Raw genomic sequence first — 23,486 nt, 5'->3', positions numbered from 1 at the left:
CAGAGCTAAAAAACAAACAAACAACAACAACAACAAAACAATAAATGAAGCCTAAAACCAGAAGAAGAAAGGAAATAATAAGATTAGAGCATAAATAAATGATACAGAAACTCATGAAATAATAAAACATATCAATGAAAACAGGAACTCAATCTATTTTTGTTAAGGTTTATTTATTTTTGAGAGAGAGAGTGTGAGTAGGGGAGGGGTGGAGAGGGAGGGAGACAGATGATCCCAAGTAGGCTCTACACTGACAGTGGCAAGCCCAATGTGGGGCTAGAACTCACAAACTGGGAGAGCACAACCTGAGCCAAAGTCTGACACTCAACCAACTGAGCCACCCAGATGTCCCAAGGAGCTCATTCTTTGAAAAAGAAATCAATAAAACTGATAAACCTCTAACCAGACATATATAAAAAAAGAGGAAGGAATAAAATAAATAAAATCACAAATAACAGAGGATAAATAACAGCCAACACCATAGGAATACAATTTTAAGAGAATATTATGAAAAACTATATGCCAAAAAACTGGACAACCTAGAAGAAATGGATAAATTCCTAGAAACATAAACTACCAAAACTAAATCAGGAAAAAAGAGAACACTTGAACAGACTGATAACCAGCAAAGAAATTGAATGAATAATTAAAAACTTCCCAACACACAAAAGTCCAGGACTAGATGTCTTCACAGGCAAATTCTACAAAACATTTAAAGAAGAATCAATACCTATTCTTCTCAAACTATTCCAAAAAACAAAAACAAAAAACAAAACAGAAAAGGAAGGAAAACTTCTAAATTCATTCTATGAGGCCAGCATTACCCTGATACCAAAACCAGATAAAGACATCACACAAAAAAGAGAACTACAGGCTAGTGTCCCTGATGAACATAGATGCAAAAATCCTCAACAAAGTACTAGCAAACAAAATCCAACAATAAATTTTTTAAAACTCATTCACTACTATCACAGGAGATTTATTTCTAAGTTGCAAGGGTAGGTCAATATTCTCTAATCAATCAGCATGATATATCACATCAGTAAGAGAAAGGATAAGAACTATATGATCATTTCAATAGATACAGAAAAAGTATTTGACAAAGTATAACATCCATTCATGAGAAAAACCCTCAACAAAGTAGGTTTAGAAGGAAAACACCTCAACATAATAAAGGCCACTTATGAAAAAACACAGCTAACATCATACATAATGGAGAAAAACTGAGAAATTTTCCCTTAAGGTCAGGAACAGGACAAGGATGTCCACTCTCACCACTTTTATTCAACATAGTACTGAAAGTCCTAGCCACAGCAATCAGACAACAAAAAGAAATAGAAGGCATCCAAATTATAAGGAAGAAGTAAAATTCACTATTTGCAGAGGACATGATACTTTATATATGAAACCTTAAAGACTCCACCAAAAAATTGTTAGAACTGATAAATGAACTTAGTAAATTTGCAGGATACAAAATCAATGTACAGAAATCTGTTGCATTTCTATACACCAATAATGAAGCAGCAAAAAGAGAAATTAAGAAAACAATCCAAGTTACGATGGCACCAAAAAAAATAACTGGGAATAAACCTAACCAAAGAGGTCCATACTACCCAAAGAAATCTACAGATTCAATATAATCCCTATCAAAATACCAACAGCATTTTTCACAAAGCTAGAACAAGAATCCTAAAATTTGTATGGAACAACAAAATATTCTGAATAGCCAAAGCAATCTTCAAAAAGAAAAGCAAAGCTTGGGGGCCGCCTGGATGGTGCAGTCGGTTAAGTGTTGGACTTCAGCTCAGGTAATGATCTCACAGTTTGTGGGTTTGAGCCCCACATCAGGCTCTGTGCTGACAGCTCAGAGCCTGGAGTCTGCTTCAGATTCTGTGTCTCCCTCTCTGTCTGCCCCTCCCCCTCTTGTGTGCGCACACACGCGCGCTCTTTCTCTCTCTCGCTCTCTCTCAAAATTAAACACTAAAAAAATTTTTTTAACAGAAAAGAAAAGCTGGAGGCATCACAATTCCAGACTTCAAGTTATATTACAAAGCTGAAGTAATCAAAACAGGATGGCACTGGCACAAAAACAGACACACAGATCAATGAAACAGAATAGAAAATCCAGAATAAACCCTTAATTATATGTTCAATTAATCTTCAACAGAGCAGGAAAGAATATGCAATGGGAAAAAGTCTCTTCAACAAATGGTATTGGGAAAACTGGTCAGCAACATGGAAGGAAAGAGAGAGAGAGAGAGAGAGAGAGAGAGAGAGAGGAAGAAAAGAAGGAAGGAAAAAAAGGGAGGAAGGGAGCAGGGAAGGAGGAAACTGGACACTTCCTTATACCATACACAAAATTAAACTCAAAATGGATTAAAGACCTAAATGTGAAATCTGAAAACATAAAAATCCTAGAAAAGAGCACAGGCAGTAATTTCTCTGACATTGGCCACAGCAACTTTTTCTAGATACATCCCCTGATGCAAGGGAAACAAAAGCAAAAATAAACTACTGGGACTACATCAAAATAAAACCTGCACAGTGAGGAAACATTAAAAATAAACTTGAAAGGCAATCTATGGAATGAGAGAAGATATTTGCAAATGACATATCTGATAAAGGATTAGTATCCAAAATAAATAAAGAACTTTTAAAACTCAACGCCCAAAACCAAATAGTCCAATTAAAAAATGGGCAAAAGACATGAACAGATATTTCTCCAAAGACATACACATGGTCAACAGACACATGAAAAGATGCTCATTATCACTCATCTTCAGGGAAATACAATGTGATATCATCTCAAACCTGTAAGAATGGCTAAAATCAACAACCTAATTAATAACAAATGTTGGTGAAGACGCAGAGAAAAAGTAACCCTCTTGCATTGTTGGTGGGAATGCAAACTGGTACAGCCACTGTGGAAAACAGTATGGAGTTTCCTTAAAAAGTCAAAAATAGAATTACCTTATGATCCAGCGATCAGACTACTGGGTATTCACCCAAAGAATACAAAAAAAAAAAAAAACAAAAAAAAACAAAAAACAAAAAAAAACCCACTAATTCAAAGGGATACTTGCACCCCTGTTTATAGCAGCATCATTTAGAATGGCCAAGATATGGAAGCAGCTCAGTGTCCATAGATCAATGAATGGATAAAGAGGAAGTGACACACACATACACACTGGAATATTATTCAGCCATTAAAAAGAATGAAATCTTTCCATTTACAAAAACATGGATGCTTAGCATTATGGATGTTAAGCAAAATAAGTCAGGGAAAGACAGATACCATATGATTTCACTAAATGTGGAATTTAAGAAACAAAACAAAGGAGCAAAGGGGGAAAAGAGAGAGAGAGAGAGAAACCAAAAACAGACTCTTAATTATAGACAACAAACTGATGGTTACCAGAAGAGTGGTGGGTGGGGGGATGGGTTAAATAGGTGATGGGAATTAAGGAATGTACTTGTTGTGATGAGCACCAGGTGGTGTACAAAAGTGTTGAATCACTATATTGTACACCTAAAACTAATAAACACTGTATGTTAACTAACTGGAATTTAAATAAAAACTAAAAAATTAAAAATAAATAAAATAGATATTATCCAGTTATTCTCTTAAAAAAAAAAAAAGGAAGCCTATCCTGTCACATGCTACAACATGAACGTTGAAGACATTATGCAAAATGAAATAAGTCAGTCACAAAAAGACAAATACCTTATGATACTTCTTATAGGAAGTATCTAAAATAATAAAATTCACAGAGAGAAAATAGAATGGTGGTTTTTGGGGGGCTGAAGGGAGGAGACATGGGGAATTAATGGGTATTTGGTACAAAGTTTCAGTTTTACAAGATGAAAAAGTTCTGGAGACCTGTTGCACACTACTGAACTGTAAGCCTAAAAATGGATAAGACGGTAAATTTTATGTTATGAGTTTTTTCCCACAGCAAAAATAAAGTGTTAAAAAACAAGAAAAATGGGGGCGCCTGGGTGGCGCAGTCGGTTAAGCGTCCGACTTCAGCCAGGTCACGATCTCGCAGTCCGTGAGTTTGAGCCCCGCGTCAGGCTCTGGGCTGATGGCTCAGAGCCTGGAGCCTGTTTCCAATTCTGTGTCTCCCTCTCTCTCTGCCCCTCCCCCGTTCATGCTCTGTCTCTCTCTGTCCCAAAAATAAATAAACGTTGAAAAAAAAATTAAAAAAAAAAACAAGAAAAATGTAGTTTTTCTTTGCCTATACCTTCAAAAACAGCCATGTGCTTTTCTGAGTGTTTAACCAACTTCTGGGTTCTCTGAGAGCTAGATGCAGAGGAAAGTACTCCAGTAGGGTATGGGTTTAAGTCTTACTTCCAAAACACATTACCTATGAGACTTTGGAGATATTACTTCAGCTTTGAGCCTCATTTTTCTCACTATAAAATTAGCATAATAGTTGTAAAGAGTCTAATACAGTAACTAGTAAATACAAATGATATTTTTTTTCCTTTTCTTGCATATAGGATTAAATATATTTATAATTACCTGTCCCACTCTCAGCTCCTGCTAATTAGACATTAACTAAATCAATCTAATCCTTGAACATAGTTGATGGGACCAGGTCAACTGACCTTAAAGGAGGTGCATCCATAAACTGATTTAATTCAATTCAAACATTTATTACCTGAAAATCTAAATAATAAGAGGGCAAAATTCCAGTAAAAGAAAGAAGGTGGAGCTAAAAGATCAGCATATAGAGTTAAACTGATAGCTACACAGTCATAGATAGAATAAATAACAAAAGCCCATTAAAAGAGAAGAGGAAAAAGATTGAAAAGAAAGGAATCAGTAGACTAATTGTATCTGTTTGTTGTAGCTGCTGTAACAAATTACCACAAGCTTCTCAGGTGCATCAACCCAGGACCAGGCTAGGGGCTTCTGTAGAGCTATCCTCCCCTGTGGGCCCACTGGCCCCTCAAGCCTGTAGAACCCCCACCCTGGGGTACTGCTTGCCAATCTCTCCCAGGAAGACTCAACCCTTTCTTTTGTCCTGGGGATGCTGGCTAGGCCATCCTTGCTGACACAGGCATCCCAATCAGGTGCCACCCCACTCTCCTTCTCCATTCAGCCGCTGGCCTTGGTAACTTCTGCCCCTGCATCCACTCTCTAACTGAGCTTTGCATTATCCACCAATCCAGGCAGACAGTGGGTAGAGACAATAGCCTCTGGCTGCCCTGGCTCTGTGAAGGCAGAACTCCAACTTGACCATAAGTACAGTCTCTGTGGCACTTGCCACCAATAAAGGCAAATTCAACCTTATCAAAAAAAGTATTGTAAGTTCAGTGACTTAAAGCAACACAGATTGATTTATCTTACAATACTATTTAGTATTTTATCATTCTAGAGGTCAGAAGTCCAAAATGGGTCTCACTGTGTTGAAATCATGGTGTTGGTAGAGCTGCATTCCTTCTGGAAGCTGGAAGCTTCCTTTTCCAGATTCTTTGAGGCCACCTGCATTCCTTGGCTTGTGGCCCCCTTCCAGGTATAGGATCACTCCAACCTCTGCTTCCATCACCATAATTTCTCTTCTTCTGTTGTCACATGGTCTCCCCTATTATGTCCCTATTATGACACTCATGCATCTCCCTTTTGTAAGGACCCAGATGATTACATTGGACCTATCCAGATCATACAGGATAGTCTTCCCATCTCAAGATCCTCAATCAAATGTCCAGAGTCCTTTCTCATGTAAGGGAATGTAGCTGGCTAAGAGAATTAGGATGTGGACAATTGGGATGGGTGGGGTGGCCTGTTAGCCTACCATGGTAACCATTCAGCCTTAGAGATCATTTCCAACCCTGACTTCATACTGCTGCTTACTGCCGTTTCGTGGGACAAAAATAATGCCTCTTCCTGGGCACATAGTTTCTCAATCTCTTTGCAGTTGGGTTGGGGTCAAGAGAAGGACTCAGACTAACAGGATGTATTTAGAAGGGAATTAAGCACTATTTTCTCAACGTGTGGTCTGCAAGACAGCAGCAGCAGCATCACACTGAAGCTTGTTAGAAATGCAGAACTCCAGGCTCCACCTGCAACCTCCTGAGTCAGAATCCTCCTTTTAGCAAGATCCTGGATGATTCTACTGCACATTAAAGTTCAGGAAGAACTCATCAGACCACTTCCAACCCCTAGCACTCAGAAATGTCGTGCAACACCCAATCCTCCAGCTGTCTCTTCCTCTACTGCAGTTACCTCAGGGACCAAGAACTCCAGGTAGCAAAGCCACAACACAGAGGCCACCCAACCCACAAGAGACTGTGACACAAGCAAAAAATACATTTCTGAGTCAAGGCACCAAGACTTTGGAAATTGCTTGTTGTAGCAGCTACTGTTAATTACTCTGGTTTTCAGTAAGACATTTATCTGAGTTAGCTTGTGCAGATTCCCGTTTCTCTTGATCAAAAAAGCTTTGCCCAAGATGGCGATTCTCAAGCAAGTGTGTATCAGGATCACCTGGAGGACTTCTGAAAATACATACTGCTTGGCTTCATCTCCTACAGGTCCTGATTTAGTAGCTCAAGGGTGAGGCACAACAATTTGTCTTTCTAACAAGTTCCCAGATGAGACTGATGCTGCTGGCCCTGAGACCACATTTTGAAAACTGTTGGTTTACAATTTCACTGTTAGTTGCTCTCTATCACTATACAACTCAACTCAGAAAACACAGACCAGGAGTCTGCACACTATAGGCAACAAGCCAAATCTGACCCACTGCTGGTTTTCACACATGAAGTTTTATTGGAACTTGGGAACCTAACTACACCTATTTATTTATGTACCATCTGTGGCTGCTTCCTCACTACAAAGGCAGAGTTGAATCACTGCAGAAGATATGCCCTAGTGCTATGGACTGAATGTTTGTGGATTAGTTTAGGGCTTACCCACTGGTGAGCTGGCACATATTAGTCCCTATATAAATTCATTTGGTGAAACCTAAACCCCAAAATGATGATATTAGGAGGCAGAGCATTTGCTTAGTGCTCAGATCATGAGGGTGGGATTATGAATGTTATTAGCGCTTTTACAAAAGGGACCCCAAAGAGCTCCCTTACCTTGTCTGCCATGTGAAGATGCAGCGAGAAGATGGCCATCCATGAACCAAGAAGCAAGTTCTCAACAGAAACTGAAGCTATAAAGTTAATTTATTTACTGTGTGTGTGTGTGTGTGTGTATGAGAGAGAGAGAGAGAGAGAGAGAGAGAGAGAGAGAAAGAGAAAGAGAGAGGGAGGGAGGGATCGAGCAGGAGGAGGAGCAGAGAACAAGAATCCCAAGCAGGCTCTGCACTGTCAGCACAGAGCCTGACGCGAGGCTCCCACTCACAAACTGTGAGATCATGACCTGAGCAGAAGTCAAGAGCCAGTTGCTTAACTGACTGAGTCTCCCAGGCATCCCAACAACAACTCAATCTTCCAAAGCCTTGGTCGTAGGCTTCTAGCCTGCGGAACTTTGAGAAATAAATTTCTGTTGTTTATAAGCTAGTCTGTCATAGTTTGTTACAGCAGCACAAATGTACTAAGATATACACGAAACCGAAAGTATTTACTATCTGGCTATTTACAAAAAAATGTGCCAACCCCTGATAGAGACTACAATAAAGTTTTCCTTATAATACCCTACAAAACACTGAATAGAGAATACAGAATATTGACCTGCTTGAGGATATTCATTGATTATTCTCTATTTCCACTATGCCCTTTTCCACTTTGGCAACAAGCACAAGAAAATTCTTTGAGAACTGGTATTTACTAATACTATTATGTCCCTAGTAAGAGCCACTTGTTATCAAACACAAATCTCTCCAGTATGGAACTCGAAATATTCTGGGGAAGCAATAAAGATTTTCAAAGAACTTCGTGTGTGAAAGCTGGGGTTGTGTTAGCATACCTGATTACAGAGGCAGAAGGGAACAAAAAGCAGGCAGTTTCCAATGCTATGAACACACTCTTAATGACCTTATGACCTTTCTGCTTATGTTACAAATCCAAATGGGCTTTTATGACTTTCATCATGCTAGGGTCAACTTATTTTATTAAAATTAAGCTGCCTGTCATCTTCCAGAATGGTACACAAGACTATAATATATGCTCTCCACCCACTTCAAAAGCCCTATGACCCATTTTTTTTTTATCCTTAAATATGCCAACCCACACAAAAGCACTGTCTTTTTTTTTTAAACTACTCTTTCAGGTTGTGCCTTTTAAAACAGTAGTGTCTGCAGAAATGTCACATCAAAAGAAATTGCTCAGAGGAAGAAGTACTTAACTGAAACTGCTTTTATTAGTATATTGGAGGAAATTTGCTGGTCTGAGAAAGGAAAGAAGGACTGATACTGAATAAAAACACAGTGTTCCCAAAAAGGGAGATTTTTTTCTATAAAAAACTCACCTTATATTTTAAAATCTAAGTAAGAAGATTCTCTATGGACCGTAGCTAGTTTTTTTTTTTTTTTTAATAATAACCCTTTCCTAGTCTCCCCAGAATTCTGATGCATAAACAAAGCTTAGGGCTAATCCATTAGGCTGGTAGGCTGGCACATCCACTGGTCTCCATAGGAAGTCACAGTCTCTGCTGCACAGTTGTCAACTATGTCAAGCCTCCACATGACCTGGTGGAGCTACTCACACCGGAGCTCTTAGTAGGCACCAAGCTCTCAATTTTCTCTGGGCTTTGCACACTCATCCTTTTGAAAAATGTTAAGTCCTCTGTTTTGATGAATCCTCATTCAACCACTTATGATTCACCATATGCTCAGATTTTGATGGCCATTACCCCCTTCCCCTTCCAACCATCTCAAGGAGAACCCTAACTCCCACAAGTGCCCCTAATTCTTTAGGAGGTTTGCAAGAAGATGCTTCTGTGCCCATAAACCAGTTATCCAACCCCATTCTTTACCCAGGGTCTGCACTGTTTCCTCTCATGCTGTGGCTTTCCCTGTCTAGGATTTGAGAGTAGTCCCCACTGCAGATGAATGCCAGTCATGATGCCAAAGTTCATGCCATGGATGTTGCTGAAAGTGCTAAAATGGGGAAGAGGGATACTGGCTTTCCTGTTGAGGTAGAACGTTCTTCTTCTCTAACCCTATGCCATACTTTGTCACTTGGTCTCCAAAGAAAACATTTCTTTCATCTTCCCGGAGCAAGTCCCCAAAGAAGAATCCATACATCTTTCTCTGACAACATGCAACAGTTCTTCCTCAGGTTAGTCTAAATCTAGTCAATTGAAAATATATTTCCCCCAAGTTCACATTTAACCAACAGGGCATTTTCCTTCCAATCAGTGCCCCAGTAATGCCTCCACAAACATGTCCATTTTATTAGAGATGTTTAGATTTATATAACCCCTTCTCCTATCACCTACAGCACTGGGCAGACATAAAGGTGAGTAAATATATTAGAAAACATCTCGGGGCGCCTGGGTGGCTCAGTCGGTTGAGCGTCCGACTTCAGCTCAGGTCACAATCTCGCGGTCCGTGAGTTCGAGCCCCGCGTCGGGCTCTGGGCTGATGGCTCAGAGCCTGGAGCCTGCTTCCGATTCTTTGTCTCCCTCTCTCTCTGCCCCTCCCCCCGTTCATGCTCTGTCTCAAAAATAAATAAATGTTAAAAAAAATTAAAAAAAAGAAAACATCTTAATTAGTCTCTTAGGAATACCCACAGAGAGACACCTAAGTATCTCTCCACTTTTCCTGATCACTTTCATCCATACTGAATCAACCTCAGATGGACACCTGGGCATCTTCTCTCTCCTGATTTCCCTCTAGTTTCTCTTTTCTACCCTCTTGCTCCTGGCCAGCTGGTATCCATGTTCTCTCCTAGATCAAGGCCATGCACACCTTTATTTCTCACTCCTCTATAGTTGTAGCTTGGTTTTTCAAATATTTCACAGCTGACCATCTGTAGTCAAAAATCCCTTCCTCATCTCTAGTAACATCACGTCAATGCACTGTATCAAAATATCCCCCTTACTGCCAGTGCAGAAAATGAAAAAAACAGAGTAAAGGAAACACAAATCCGTCACATCACATGCATTTTAGTCTAACTAAAAGTTTCCCCACCAAAGATGATTCAAATCTTCATATTTTAGAAGACAAAAACAAGCAGTTTTTTAAATGGCAATTTCCCCATTTTGATGTTCCAAGGTATTAGAGCCAAGAATCATTCTTGGGGTCATCTCAAGGTATCATAGGCTTTCCCTACTCTCCAGACTCTATAAAACCTAGTTATCCTATGTATTTGACCTAAGAATTGGAGCTCTACCCTGAGATAATGGCTGTGAGACTATACATATTAGTTCAATTCATTCAGCTTCAAGTAATAGAGACCCAAAATAAGAGTGACCTAAACAACATAGAAATTGTTTTCCTCTTCATGCAAAATTCTAAAATTATGCAGATTGAGTCTGGACTGGAAGCTCTACTCTGAAAAGTCCTCCGCACCTCATGTGCTCCCCAGGTCACTGTACCACCAGCTCTACAGTGTAGCCTTCACCCTCCTAGCCCAAAATGACATATCCATGTTACAAGGAACAGGATGAAGGAAGAATGAAAAAGAAGAAAAAGGGGCATAAAGTTGCCTGCTACCTGTCTCCTGAAGTTCCTGAAAGCTGTCACACAACATTTTAATCACATCTTTTCAAACATAACCATGCCTGGTTGCAAGGGAGGTGGGTACATTTTACTCTTTCTTCCAGGCAACCATATGCCCACCTGAAAAATCTACTGCTATGGGAGAATGGAGAAAGAATGGATATCAGGAAACAACTAGCAATGTCTGTCACTCGGGCTCCTCAACTCACTATCTTTTTCTGGGCTAAAAATAAATTCTGGAGTCACCTAAAATAGAATGCTTTAAATTCCATATTCTTATAAAAAGTTGAAGTAGAAGTCAAAACTCTGGCATTTGATGTAACTGTCGGGAAGTCACTCAGTGGTTTAACTCTCTGCCTTACTCGATAGGAAATACACTGAGATGATAAAGGTGAAAGAAATTTTTGAAACATGACATAAATAACTCTTGAAGCAAAATAGAATTAGAGCAATAAATTCTCTTTTTCTCCTTTAAACATATGTCTCTCATTCAAATTATCTCCATTATCCTTTTAGGTCTCTTAATAAAATGTGGCAGATTTATTTGCATACAGCAAAAGACCAGAAACAAAGGTATGTGGTCTGATACTAGGTGATTCGGATAGGGTCACTGGTCTATCAGAGAAAGAAAAGGAAATTCTCTAGAAATTGCCAAGATTTATGAAGTATCACACTATCAACATGGTCTCTCCAACCTACTTCCTATATTTAATTATCATTAGATATAGGATTAGATCTTCATAACAGAAGTTATTGTTTTTCTTTTTAAAAATTTTTTTTAACGTTTATTTATTTTTGAGACAGAGAGAGACAGAGCATGAACGGGGGAGGGGCAGAGAGAGAGGGAGACACAGAATCGGAAGCAGGCTCCAGGCTCTGAGCCATCAGCCCAGAGCCTGACGCGGGGCTCGAACTCACGGGCTGTGAGATCATGACCTGAGCCGAAGTTGGACGCTTAGCCAACTGAGCCACCCAGGCGCCCCCAGAAGTTATTGTTTTTCAAGCAAAATTCTAATAATTACAGTTCTAGCAACTGTGTTTTGCAGAGAAAGCTATCCTGGCCATTTAGGGCAAGCAGAACAGCTAAAAAACCAGCTTTTATAACTTTCTGGAGTGTTTAGTTTTGCTACCACTATTATTGCTTCTTCTGTGGTTTGTTGAAAAGCACTAGAAAGATGGAATGATTGGAAATCACCTAGTGATTCTAAACTGCTTTAAGGGAGGGAATGAATCAAAGGGAGTCTTGGTAAAAGTAACTTGTATTGATGCTATGTTTTGCCATGCTCTGCTGGAGGAAGAAAGAGAACACAGAGTGAGCAAAAGGTGTGGTGAGGATTGAAAGCTTTGGAAACGCAGAGGGTGATTCTGAAAATCATATTAGAACAGATTCCAGGCTTTGAATGTATTTTTCTTCCTCTCCTTGTGGTTTGGAATCCTATAGTGTCAAGTAGACTACTAACATGCCCTCCAGGGAACCTGGTAGAGGCCTCTTAGTCAGAATAGGCTGGGTAATGGTGCAGTAACAAAAGAACCTCAAATTCGCAATGACTTAACACAATAAAGGTTAACTGCTTTCCTATACTACATATCTAACATGAGTCACAGGCGACTGTGCTCTACACATTCACCCAAGGACACAGGCTGTCAGCGTCTCTCCTAACTTACAGCTGCACCACCTGGAAGATGAAGACTCTGCAGTACCCACAGAAAGAAGAGAGCATCAGAAGTCATGCAAGAGATTTCTACTGGCTCAGCCCAAAAGAATAGCAGGGACTCTGGAGTCTTCTTGCATGGTCTGGAGTTGAAGCTCTGCCACTTACTTACTGTGACATTGGGCATCATAATGCACTGCTCTGACCCTCATTTCTTTATTTGCAGATATTAGTAATATGTACTTCAGAAGGCTTTTGGGAACATTCAATGGTTCCATGTATGTATTTACCACAGTGACTAGTACAGAGTAAGTGTTCAGTAAATGTTTGTATTCTGTAAGATGAGGACCATAATACTACTCTCAAAAGATACACATGAACTTAAGGAAGCTGTGAAAGCACCGTAAATGGTTATGTCAGCATTGTCTACATGTGTATGTGTGTGCATACATATATATGAGATGCTCCCTCCGAAAACAAAAGATGTACAAACAACTGGAATCTGTATTTCATGATGGGGTAACTGCCACTCCAACATTTGATTATTATCTTTTCACATTATTTTCAGTATAGGCCACATCAAGAATCAATATATTGTTAGCGCTTAGATGTCCATTCTATTCTTAGTGCTTCATTCTTTTGTTTCTAGAAATTTGCCAACTAGCATCAAAACAAAAATCAAATCCATAAGTATTTACTGAATGCTTACTCTATGCAAAATACAATTGCTATAAAGCTTAGGAAATATTTTTAGCTTCATGCATTATCAGTTGACTGATACCAAATGTACTGCCTTCTTAGTGGAACACTATCATGGAATATTCTGAGTGCCATTACTGCTTTTAAAAGAGTTTCTATCAGGAGAGCTCTATGCTACTATATTCCATCTTGCTCTGAGGAAAAGAAAATCCAATAAAGATGAGCATTAGATTTCATTTCGTTGTTCACAGTATGCTACTGTCTCAAAGAATGAAATAAATTAAAGTTCCATCTGACTGCCCCAGTGGATAAGAACAAGAAGTTTACCTGCTAACATGAAGACTGACCCTCCTGACCCCATCACTGAAAAATATAAAGTGCATTATTGTATCTTCATGTTAATAAACATGTCAACCAATAGACTTTTCACTTCATTAATTTTTAGTTCTATCAGTTGACCTAGACTGACAATGTGTAATACACAGAGCCAGACATTAGACCAGTAAACAGGTCTTATAACTTCTGAAAATTTACTCATTAGCCAACATGTTCTATAGTTGTGCTGTCCAATAAAAATATAGCATGAGCCACTTATGTGATTTAAAATATTCTAGTAACCACATTTTAAAGTAATTTTAGAGTAAAAGGAATAAGTGAGATTGACTTAGTAGTATTTTATTTAGCCTAATATATCCAAAATAATGTCATTTCAATGTAACCAATAGAAAAATCATTGAGTGGGGCGCCTGGGTGGTGCAGTCGGTTAAGCGTCCGACTTCAGCCAGGTCACGATCTCGCGGTCCGTGGGTTCGAGCCCTGCGTCAGGCTCTGGGCTGATGGCTCAGAGCCTGGAGCCTGTTTCCGATTCTGTGTCTCCCTCTCTCTCTGTCCCTCCCCCGTTCATGCTCTGTCTCTCTCTGTCCCAAAAATAAATAAACGTTGAAAAATAAAAAATAAAAAAAAATGTTTTAAGAAAAATCATTGAGATAATTTATATGCTTTCTTTGAAACCCAGCGGGTATTTTATACTTACAGTACATCTTAGTTTGGACTAGCTGCGTTTCAAGTGTTTAATAGCCACAAGTGGGTGGTGCCTACCATACTGGACAGTACAACAGCTCCATACTATTGTTGGGTAATTCGGTAGGGTAAAATATAAAAATTTAGTACTTAATATGGAAATATCCCATAATATGTATTATATATTACTGTGTAATTTAAATAAAGGAAATTTTTTTTTATTTTGTTAACATTTTTTTTGAGACAAAGAGAGAGACAGAGGGTGAAAGCAGGGGAGGGGCAGAGAGAGAGGGAGAAAGAGAATCTGAAGCAGACTTCAGTCTCTGAACTGTTAGCACGGAGCCTGACATGGAGCGTGAACCCACGAACCATGAGATCATGACCTGAGCCAAAGTCGGATACTTAACTGAGCCACCCAGGCGCCCCTAAAGGAAATAAATTTAAATAACTAAGACTAATTTGAGTAACTAAAAATGACACGTTTGAATTAGAAATTATTTAAAATACATTAAGCATTTTTAAAAATCTACATAATGAAACATAATTCACATAGGCAAAGAAAAGGAGAAAAAGGATACCATAGAAGGAAAAAGTAGTTTATCAAAATACAAGCATGAGTACTTAATTTCCTATTTTTTAAACTCAAACATTTAAAAATGACTTTACAAGTTCTTTTTTTATAATTAAAAAAAACTTATTTTTGAGAGAGAGAGAAAGAGAGAGAGTGCAAGTGGGGGAGGAGTAGAGAGACAGGGAGACACAGAATCCAAAGCAGGCTCCAGTCTCTGAGCTGTCAGCACATAGCCTAATGAGGGGCTTAAACCCATGAACTATAAGATCATGACCTGAGCTGAAGTCAGACACTTAAGCAACTGAGCCACCCAGGTACCTCTAAAAATTCTTTATAAATGAAAGAAGAATGTGAGTCATTGAGCATATGTACAGGTAGAAATTCTAGGAATATTACACAGTTGAGGTCATTGGTTCACCAGAATTCACAAGGTAAGTCTGTTTCACATTTAAATTATAATGTGATAAGGGGTGGCTCAGTCGTTGAGTGTCCAACTCTTGATTTTGGCTCAGATCACGATCCTAGGGTTGTGGGATCGAGTCCTGTATTGGGCTCTGCGCTAGTCTCCCCCACTCGTATGCTCTCTCTAAAATATATATATATATATATATACACACACACACATATATATATTTTATTATGTAAATATACATATTTATTTTAAATATATATCTAAAATATATATATTTAAAATAACTATATATACACACACATACATACATACATACACACAAATAAACACATACACATAGAATATGATGAGTGTTAACATTGAGATAAGTCCTGGGAACTAATGAAACAAAACAGAAAGCACTGGACTGAGAATAATGACTACTGTGTAAGGTGGAGTGAATGCACACTAAAGAAGCTACATCTAAATGAAGTCTTATAGTAGTGCTTGTAGGAGTAGCTTAGGTGAAAAGGAGATCTAGCCTAAGGAACAGAACCTTTTGTCCTTCAAGGAAGAGGGAAAAAATACATGGTATATTGGGAAGTGGGGAGGTGCTTCAATAAAGTAAGAATTTGACATAGGGTTTCCCTGAATAATGTTCAATATTTCATCAAATATGGAATTAATAAAAATAATACAGAGCTAGAAATAAAGGCAGGTGTTATCAGCTTCCAACCAGGAAAAGAGCAATGACCCCTAATACAAAAAACAGAAATTTTAAACAGGAATTTAATCCAGAGAGTTGACTAGCAAGTGTTAGACTTGCTAAGAACCCAGACAGGGAAAATGAGGCAACCCAAAAATCAGCACAGCACAGGAAGTCCGCTTACCCTCAGGACTGGAAGACACAAGTGGGGTTTCCATAGCCAAAATGTAAAACCACCCAGCAGAAGCTCAAGCCATAAGAGGAGTTTCCTCACAGAAGCCGGAAACACTGAGGGAGGAGCTGTCTGATATGACCTGGACCCAGAGAGAAAATGCAGCTACTGCCAAGAAAAGAAGAATGTAAAGGAGAGAAATACTCTGACTTCTTTCTTTTCACTCTCCAGTCTCCCTCCACAGAGGTGAATCCTGCTGACAATGGAGCTTGGAAAGACAGCCTGCAGAGGTCTTCCCCAAATATTTTCCTCTCTCTACAAAACCCTCAGCAATTCCTCTACCATCCTTATTCTCAGATGATGATCTTACTTCATACTTTACTAAGAAAATGAATTAATCACAGGAGAGCTTGCACAGAGCCGTTCACCACACCTACCACTCCCCATCTTCTGCACCCACCACATCTCTGCACCCACCAGCACCTGCCCTCACAAGCTCTGCCTCCTGCCTGATACTGGAATAATCTCTCCATCCTCCTGTCTAAAGCCAGTCCCTCCACTTAGGCTTTAAAGTCAGTTTCTTCTTACCTACTCAAGAACACTCCAGAAATTCTCTCTTCTTCCAACATAGTCATTTCTCTCTTTCTACTCAATCATTTGTATCATGATGCAAACACACAGTTATTCCTTCCATCTTAAAACAAAGATATCAAAAGAAAATTATCTTTACGCTATTTCCACTTTACCAAATCACCTACTTCTTTGGTCATCATTGTATCAAAACTCCTGGAAAAAGTTGTCTATATTCAACTTTTTTTTTCTCTTGTCAATAACTAAAATACACATCAATCAGGGTTTTATCCCCCTCACTCCAGAGAAAGTTATCTAGCCAAGGACACTAGTGACCTTAACATTGCCACATGTACTGTACAATTCACAGTCCTCATCTTAACCTGACAACAGCATTTATCACAGCTGTCACTCATTCCTTGATACACTTCCTTAGCTTCTGGGACACCACATTCTCTCCATTCCTGTCTTTCCTCAACAGGCCTTCTCAGTTTCCTTTAGAAAAAAAGCAGCAAAGGGGCACCTGGGCGGCTCAGTCGGCTAAGCGTCTAACTTCAGCTAAGGTCATGATCTCACGGTCCGTGAGTTCAAGCCCATGTCAGGCTCTGTGCTGATGGCTCAGAGCCTGGAGCCTCCTTTGGATTCTGTGTCTCCCTCTCTCCTACCTTCCCCACTAGCTCTCTCTCTCTCTCTCTCTCAAAATGAAATAAACATTAAAAAAAAAAAAAGAAAAAGGCAGCAAAAAACACCTTCATCTTATCCCTGACCTCTTAACGTTGGAGTATACCAGGCTCAACTATTGGTCTTTCTTTTTTCTCTATTGTACCCACTCCCTTGGTAATCTCTTTCTAGGCTCACGTCGACAACTGCCAAATGTATACCTTCAGCCAATATATGTCTCCCAAAATCTAGATTCAGCATTCTATTTAGATGTTTTCAAGACATCTCAAGCTTAACATGTCCATATGGAACTCTATACCTTTGCTAAAAACTTACTACATTGACAGCCTTCCCATTTCAGTTGATAGCAAGTTTATCCTTAAAGTTGATCAGGCCAGAATCTCTAGTCATCCTTGATTCTTTTCTTTCTCTCACACTCAACATTCATCTGTCAGAAAATTCTGTTGGTTCTACTTTCAACATATATCCAGAATCAGATTATGTCCCATTACCTTCATTGCCACCACACTACTGTGAACAAATATTTCTCACCTGGGTTGCTGCAATAGCGTCTAATAGGCCTTCCTGTTTCTACCTTTCTTCCCCTACCTTAGCAAGGGATCCTTTTAGAACAAAATCAGAACATGTCACTCCTCTATTCAAAATCCTACAATTGATCCCCTCTCACAGACAGTAAAAACCAAGGTTCTACATGATTTGACTTCTGTTATATCTTTGAAATCATACCCTAATATTTCTACCATTGTTCTTTTGTTCCAGCCACACTGTTTAAATAATAGATATTTGTTAAACAAATCAATCCCAGCCTCCAAGGAGCTCATATTTTACTGGGAGAAACAGAGAGATATTAATGATTCCAAAACAGAAGGTGGTGATTAAAGCTCTCCTCCATTTCCCATCCTAAATTCTGGCAGGTGAGTGTGGAAGGTTGAGAAATTTACCAGGGATGGGAATGATGTTGGAGAACACAGGTAGGAAGCAAAGACATTTCAGGCAGGACAAACACGGCACATGTAAAGATCTGGAGAAATGAATCAGCACAACATTTAGAGAATTACAGGTAAAGCATAAATTAAAGAATAACATTTGAGATTAGAGGATCTGGACGTGGGAGGTAAGACAAATACAATTTATACTTTAGATAGGAGTCAGATCATGAAAGACTTTCCATTTGTTTGTTTCTTCCCTTACAGCTTTCAAGCTGCTCTCAGAGTAATTTATTAATCATATCTTTTTGATGCACCCTCTCAACAGGGCTAAAACAATACTTGGAAAGGATTCTGATTTCCCTGAGTTAAAGATACAAAAGAAAAACCTAGAGTCACATTTAATTTGACAAGGTAAAGGAGTGGGTGTGCTACTATATCAAATTTAATTTGTACAAAATCATAATCTCTGGTAACATTATTTTTCCTGATCTACTGCGTTTAGACTACTTTAGTAAGGCTTGATCTCCCTGTCTACCTAAACACTGATTCACTTACAGCAAGCTTCAGGGTAACATTGGTCTTATTAATACCCAACAAATCCACAAGGTGTTAGTTGCACATGATTTTGTATAAAAGGTGAACTCAGATGACTCAGTCTACAGCTTTCACCAGACTAGGCAGCCAACCAAAGGTGAGTCTTGACATCTATAGTTATCAAGTGGTGATGGTTACTTTTAAAATTATAGGTTTTCCAGGATCTGGAGAACAAATCAAGACCTTTTCAACTACTGTTGTGTAGACAATTTGTGCTTGTCAACTTGACTCTTAAATATGGTTAATATGCTGTAGTCACTCTTAGCAAGCAATTGAACTTTACATAGACCAATTCACCTGGCTTCTTAAAATAGTCTTATTTTAAACAAAGGTGAGCAAAAGCAAATGATGATATTTATGAGATGCTAAAAATGATGAGCTAATTTTATAGTATAGAATTTCTTTTTTCTTTTTAAACAAAAATAGTCTTTAAAATGGTAATGAATGGATAAATATGACAATCACAAATTACTATCCTCAGAATAATCACTTAAATACTCTAATCTTTATATTATTGCTCTGCTTAAATCATTATATTGGAGTTTTGACCTGCAATATGGGTTTACTTTGGCAAAAAAAAGAAAAAAAAAAACAAGAAGGAGTATAAGAGGAAATGTTTGTTCAAGAAACAAAGAAGGAAAGAAAAAGGAAGGAAAAAATTGCTGAAGCAAAATGTGACTGGGGAGGATGGGAAGATCAATTATTTTTGGTTTGGCCAACTTACATAATGATTATAATTATTTGTTTTTTTGTTTCTCATAGTCTTAATTGTTTGCTTTACAGACCAGGATGAAGTCAGTCCAGTTTTGCTTCCTTTTCTGTTGCTGGAGAGTAATCTGCTGCAAGAGCTGTGAGCTGACAAACATTACCATCACAGTGGAGAAAGAGGAATGTCGCTTCTGCATAAGCATCAATGCCACTTGGTGTGCAGGCTACTGCTACACCCGGGTAGGAACTTTGCTTTGCTGGAAGTGAGGGTGGTAAGGGTCTATACAAGGCTGGCTTCATTAATTCTCACTTTATGAATATTTTAGCTTTTCAAAATAATAGCCATGAGTCCTTTAGCCAATACTGCCTGTGTTATGATTGCGGTTAATTGCCATGATATCAGTTAGATGTTTGGGATTGGGTTTGATTAGGATAAATCTAGGGAAGCCTCAGATTTGATCTGACCAACTTGGAAATATGCCAATTCTTCATTTCCAAAAAAAAAAAAGTAGTGCTATGGTAGATTTTACATATAGAGAGATAAACACGTAAACATACGTATATTTAATAACAGATCTAAAATATTCCCCAAAAGCCATTTTCTGTAATTGAAGCCATATCTTTGCAACAGAGATAGTATCAAAATATGTTTCTATACCACATAAAAAACATAAACAGCCATATTTTTTACAGTTATTTATTTATTTGAGAAAGAGAGAGAGAGATACAGCATGACTGGGGGAGGGACAGACAAGAGGGAGAATGTCAAGCAGGCTCTGCACTGTCAGCATGGAGCCCAACACGGGGCTTGAACTGGTGAACCATGAGATCATGACCTGATCAAGAACAGACTGAGGCACCCAGGTGCCCCACAAACAGCCATATTATAAAAACTGCCTTATTGGTCTACCTGATTAGAAATGGCAACAAGTAGCCTGAGAACACAGTCAATGCATACAGACTATTAGAACCAAAATGAATCAGCAATCCTACTCACTTCTTCATGTCTTTGAGAAAAACAAAGCACAGAAGCATTAAAGCACTAGTTTGTATTCACTCAGCTTCTTTGCATTAACTCAAGTAAAGAGTTTCTACTTTGTTTACTTTGTTCTCCTATAATACCTGGTTATCTATGCAAAATTTCATTCTATAGACTGAAACTGAAAATAACTTTTTAATGAAATATATTTATTGGGCAGTAAATGAGTTTGATCAATAGACCTGGTAGCATGATATTGAAACAAATTAAGCAGCACTGCAAATTTCCTCTCGTGATGCAAACAATTTTTCTAGAAACTATTAGAACAAACCTATTCTGCCTGGATTAAAAGTTCTCATATGCAGGGGCAACTGGGTGGTTCAGTTGGCTGAGCATCTGACTCATGATCATGGCTCAGGTCATGATCTCACTTTGGGATCAAGCCCCACCTTGGGCTAGGCTCTGTGCTGACAGGGCGAAACCTGCTTGGGATTCTCTCTCTACCTCTCCCCCATTTCATAGTCTGTCTCTCTCTCTCTCTCAAATTAATAAATAAACTTTAAAAAATGTTTTCATATGCAAACCGTGTATGTTTTGAAACTGAAAGCCCTGCAAAATATACAACATTTAAGGGAGGGAAATGTCTACAAAACAGTAAAATATTTAAAATTTTCCATGAGCTTTCATAGTCATGTTAAGCTAAGCATTAACATTTCCTATTATGTCTTTTTTGGCCTTTTATAAACACCAAGGGACAATGTATTTGGAAACATTTTTTGAGAAATTAAACTTCAGTATTTTATGGTTCAAGTTGTCATTAATACAGCTTTTGACTAAGTACAAAAATCAACTTAAAATTTCTGTTATATTTCACTTTTCATCTTTTTCTATATTGAAATTTAAAATTTCTCTACAGTTTGAGAAATATTTAAGATTTGATATTGACATAAGGAGTAGGAAAAGGAATGACTTATCTTTTCTGTACGATTTCCAGAACCAGGAAATAGGATATTTATAAGATCATATTTCCTTGGTTAGGAATTCCTTAAGTGAGCTTTAATGGGTAAATGTTAGAACAAGCAATATTAAGTTTCCATCTCATTTTGATTATGCTACATAGAAACTCCCAGCATATTTTAATCTAATCCTCTCCTTTCTAAACTCCTCAGGATCTAGTGTACAAGGACCCAGCCAGGCCCAACAACCAGAAAACATGTACCTTCAAAGAGCTGGTGTACGAGACAGTGAAAGTGCCCGGCTGTGCTCACCAGGCAGATTCCCTGTATACATATCCAGTAGCCACTGAATGTCACTGTGGCAAGTGTGACAGTGACAGTACTGACTGTACCGTACAAGGCCTGGGGCCCAGCTACTGCTCCTTCAGTGAAATGAAAGAATAAAGAGCAATGGACATTTCAGGTGACCTATCCTTGTCCTAAAGGACCAAAATATCCAAGAAGTCTGTGTGTGTCCATATGCCCAGGCTGCAAACCACTGTGGACCAGGGGATCATTAGACCCCTGATCCCTGTTCTCAGGCAGAGGAGGTCCAGGAATTAAGAATGCTGGGGCCAGGAGCCTGTCACCACTCAACCCTGTATACCTGGTTCCATAAATTTTATTCGGTCTTACTTAACTTATAGACATGTGGGTGCTTTCCTATTTAATAGCCTTAGAAATCCTCTCAGGCAACCCCTTTCCTTAAAAGGAAGGGATTTTAGGCCCAAAGGGCAGAAATAAGATGGGAATGGATCAGAGTACTAAAGGCGGCCTTCTAGACATTTGAGCCCTCAAAAGCAGGGCCAGCATCTTCATGATTATAGTCTCAATGCCTAGCACCATGCCTGAAATTTACTAAGAAATTCAACAATGGCTTCCTTAAGGAAAGTAAGATCTGAAAGGTAGGGATAGGAAACACTAAAAGAGCATGTTTGACTCTGGCTGATGAGATTGCCTTCAGCAATGCCAATCAGTCCATGAAAGTGGGGGCATTAACCCCACCTCACCTCTCCTTCTCTGTCACATGAAGTACTGAGATATGATGCATCTTGCATGAATTGCTTAGTGTATATGGGGGTTACCAGAGCTCAGGATTTCTAACTATTACTACCAAACCCTTCAGTTAAAGGGCAAAAGCAAGAAATGTTAATGAGGGCCTGGGAAAATTAGCCCGTATCTATTTCATCATTTAAACAAATTGAACAAATATTGTCAGGCTCCTGCAACTTCCCTTTGAGAAGTAGAAAAAAAACTACATCACCCTGCTCTCCAGGCTAGGATCCACTCCTCTGAAGAGAGGTGGATTTGAAAGTAGATTGGAAAGCAATTTTGTCAACTTAGAAAGTACATTTATCCTATCTACAAACACATTTGTGTAAAAAAATATCTTTTTTAGAAAGAGTTAGCTAGGAGGAAAAACTACCTGTTTTCTAGAATCCTCTGTATGTCAATCTTTTGTCTATCCATGTTCTCCCATATCTGTTTCTTTCAAGAGGATAAATATTAAAACTATTTCATGAGTTCATTTCTTTTCAAGGTGTTACCTCTCTTAGTCATGGAGTTATTTCATACTTATATTGTTTAATTTATTTAAACCTTATTTTTTTAATAAAGATGCTAGCCACAGAGTCTTAGATTTAGATTTTTTCATGTATAAGCAAATGACTAAAATATGTCTTATCTTTATAATATTAGTAGAAAGAATATTAAAAAATAATTCCTAGTTCTTCTGTAATATTTAATTGTCCTCACCTTTGAAAACATTAAAATTAATTTTGTTGCATTTCTAGAAGTGTTTACTTAAATTTCCTATCATTTTTTGAACTCAGTTTCTGATGGAGTGGGGGGGCGGGCAGTGGGAGACAAAGAATCACAGAGTGGGTGGGGACATTAGAGATTTTCTAGTTCATTTTTGAATTTTTGAAATGGAAAAACTGAAGTCTAAGGATATTAATTGACCCACCCAAGATCACAAAGACAGTTCATGGCAGAACCAGGATTAGAACTCTGGCATCTTAGGGGCCTGGGTGGCTCTGCTGGTTGAATATCCAATTCTTGATTTTGGCTCATGTCATGATCTCAGGGTTGCAGGATCAAGCTCCACATCAGGCTCGACACTGAGCATGGATCCTGCCTGAGATTCTCTCTCTCTCTCTCTCTCTCTCTCTCTCTCTCTCTCTCTCTCTCCCTCTCT

General features: G+C 38.6%; 1 protein-coding gene and 1 long non-coding RNA gene across 3 annotated transcripts in view; one reads left to right on the top strand and one right to left on the bottom strand.

The window, feature by feature from the left end:
* LOC121043616 (uncharacterized) overlaps positions 1-23,486 on the bottom strand; it is a 195,649-nt gene that overhangs the window by 99,641 nt on the left and 72,522 nt on the right. The window lies entirely within an intron of this gene.
* Positions 19,131-21,694, top strand: FSHB (follicle stimulating hormone subunit beta). The gene is made up of 2 exons (XM_040495557.1): positions 19,131-19,555; positions 21,464-21,694. The coding sequence occupies exons 1-2, from the start codon at positions 19,397-19,399 to the stop codon at positions 21,692-21,694; spliced, it is 390 nt and encodes a 129-aa protein (XP_040351491.1). The 5' UTR covers positions 19,131-19,396.

This window comes from Herpailurus yagouaroundi, unplaced genomic scaffold, assembly GCF_014898765.1.
Source record: "Herpailurus yagouaroundi ecotype Mexico unplaced genomic scaffold, PumYag 187, whole genome shotgun sequence".
Lineage (NCBI taxonomy): Eukaryota > Metazoa > Chordata > Mammalia > Carnivora > Felidae > Herpailurus > Herpailurus yagouaroundi.
The sequence above is the reverse complement of the archived record's forward strand: the minus strand, read 5'-3'. Positions and strand labels throughout refer to the sequence as shown.

Coding starts and splice junctions, on each gene's coding strand:
- FSHB (XM_040495557.1), top strand. CDS start 19,397: ATGAAGTCAGTCCAGTTTTGCTTCCTTTTCTGTTGCTGGAGAGTAATC. Junction 19,556..21,463: donor CAGGCTACTGCTACACCCGG/GTAGGAACTTTG, acceptor TAAACTCCTCAG/GATCTAGTGTACAAGGACCC.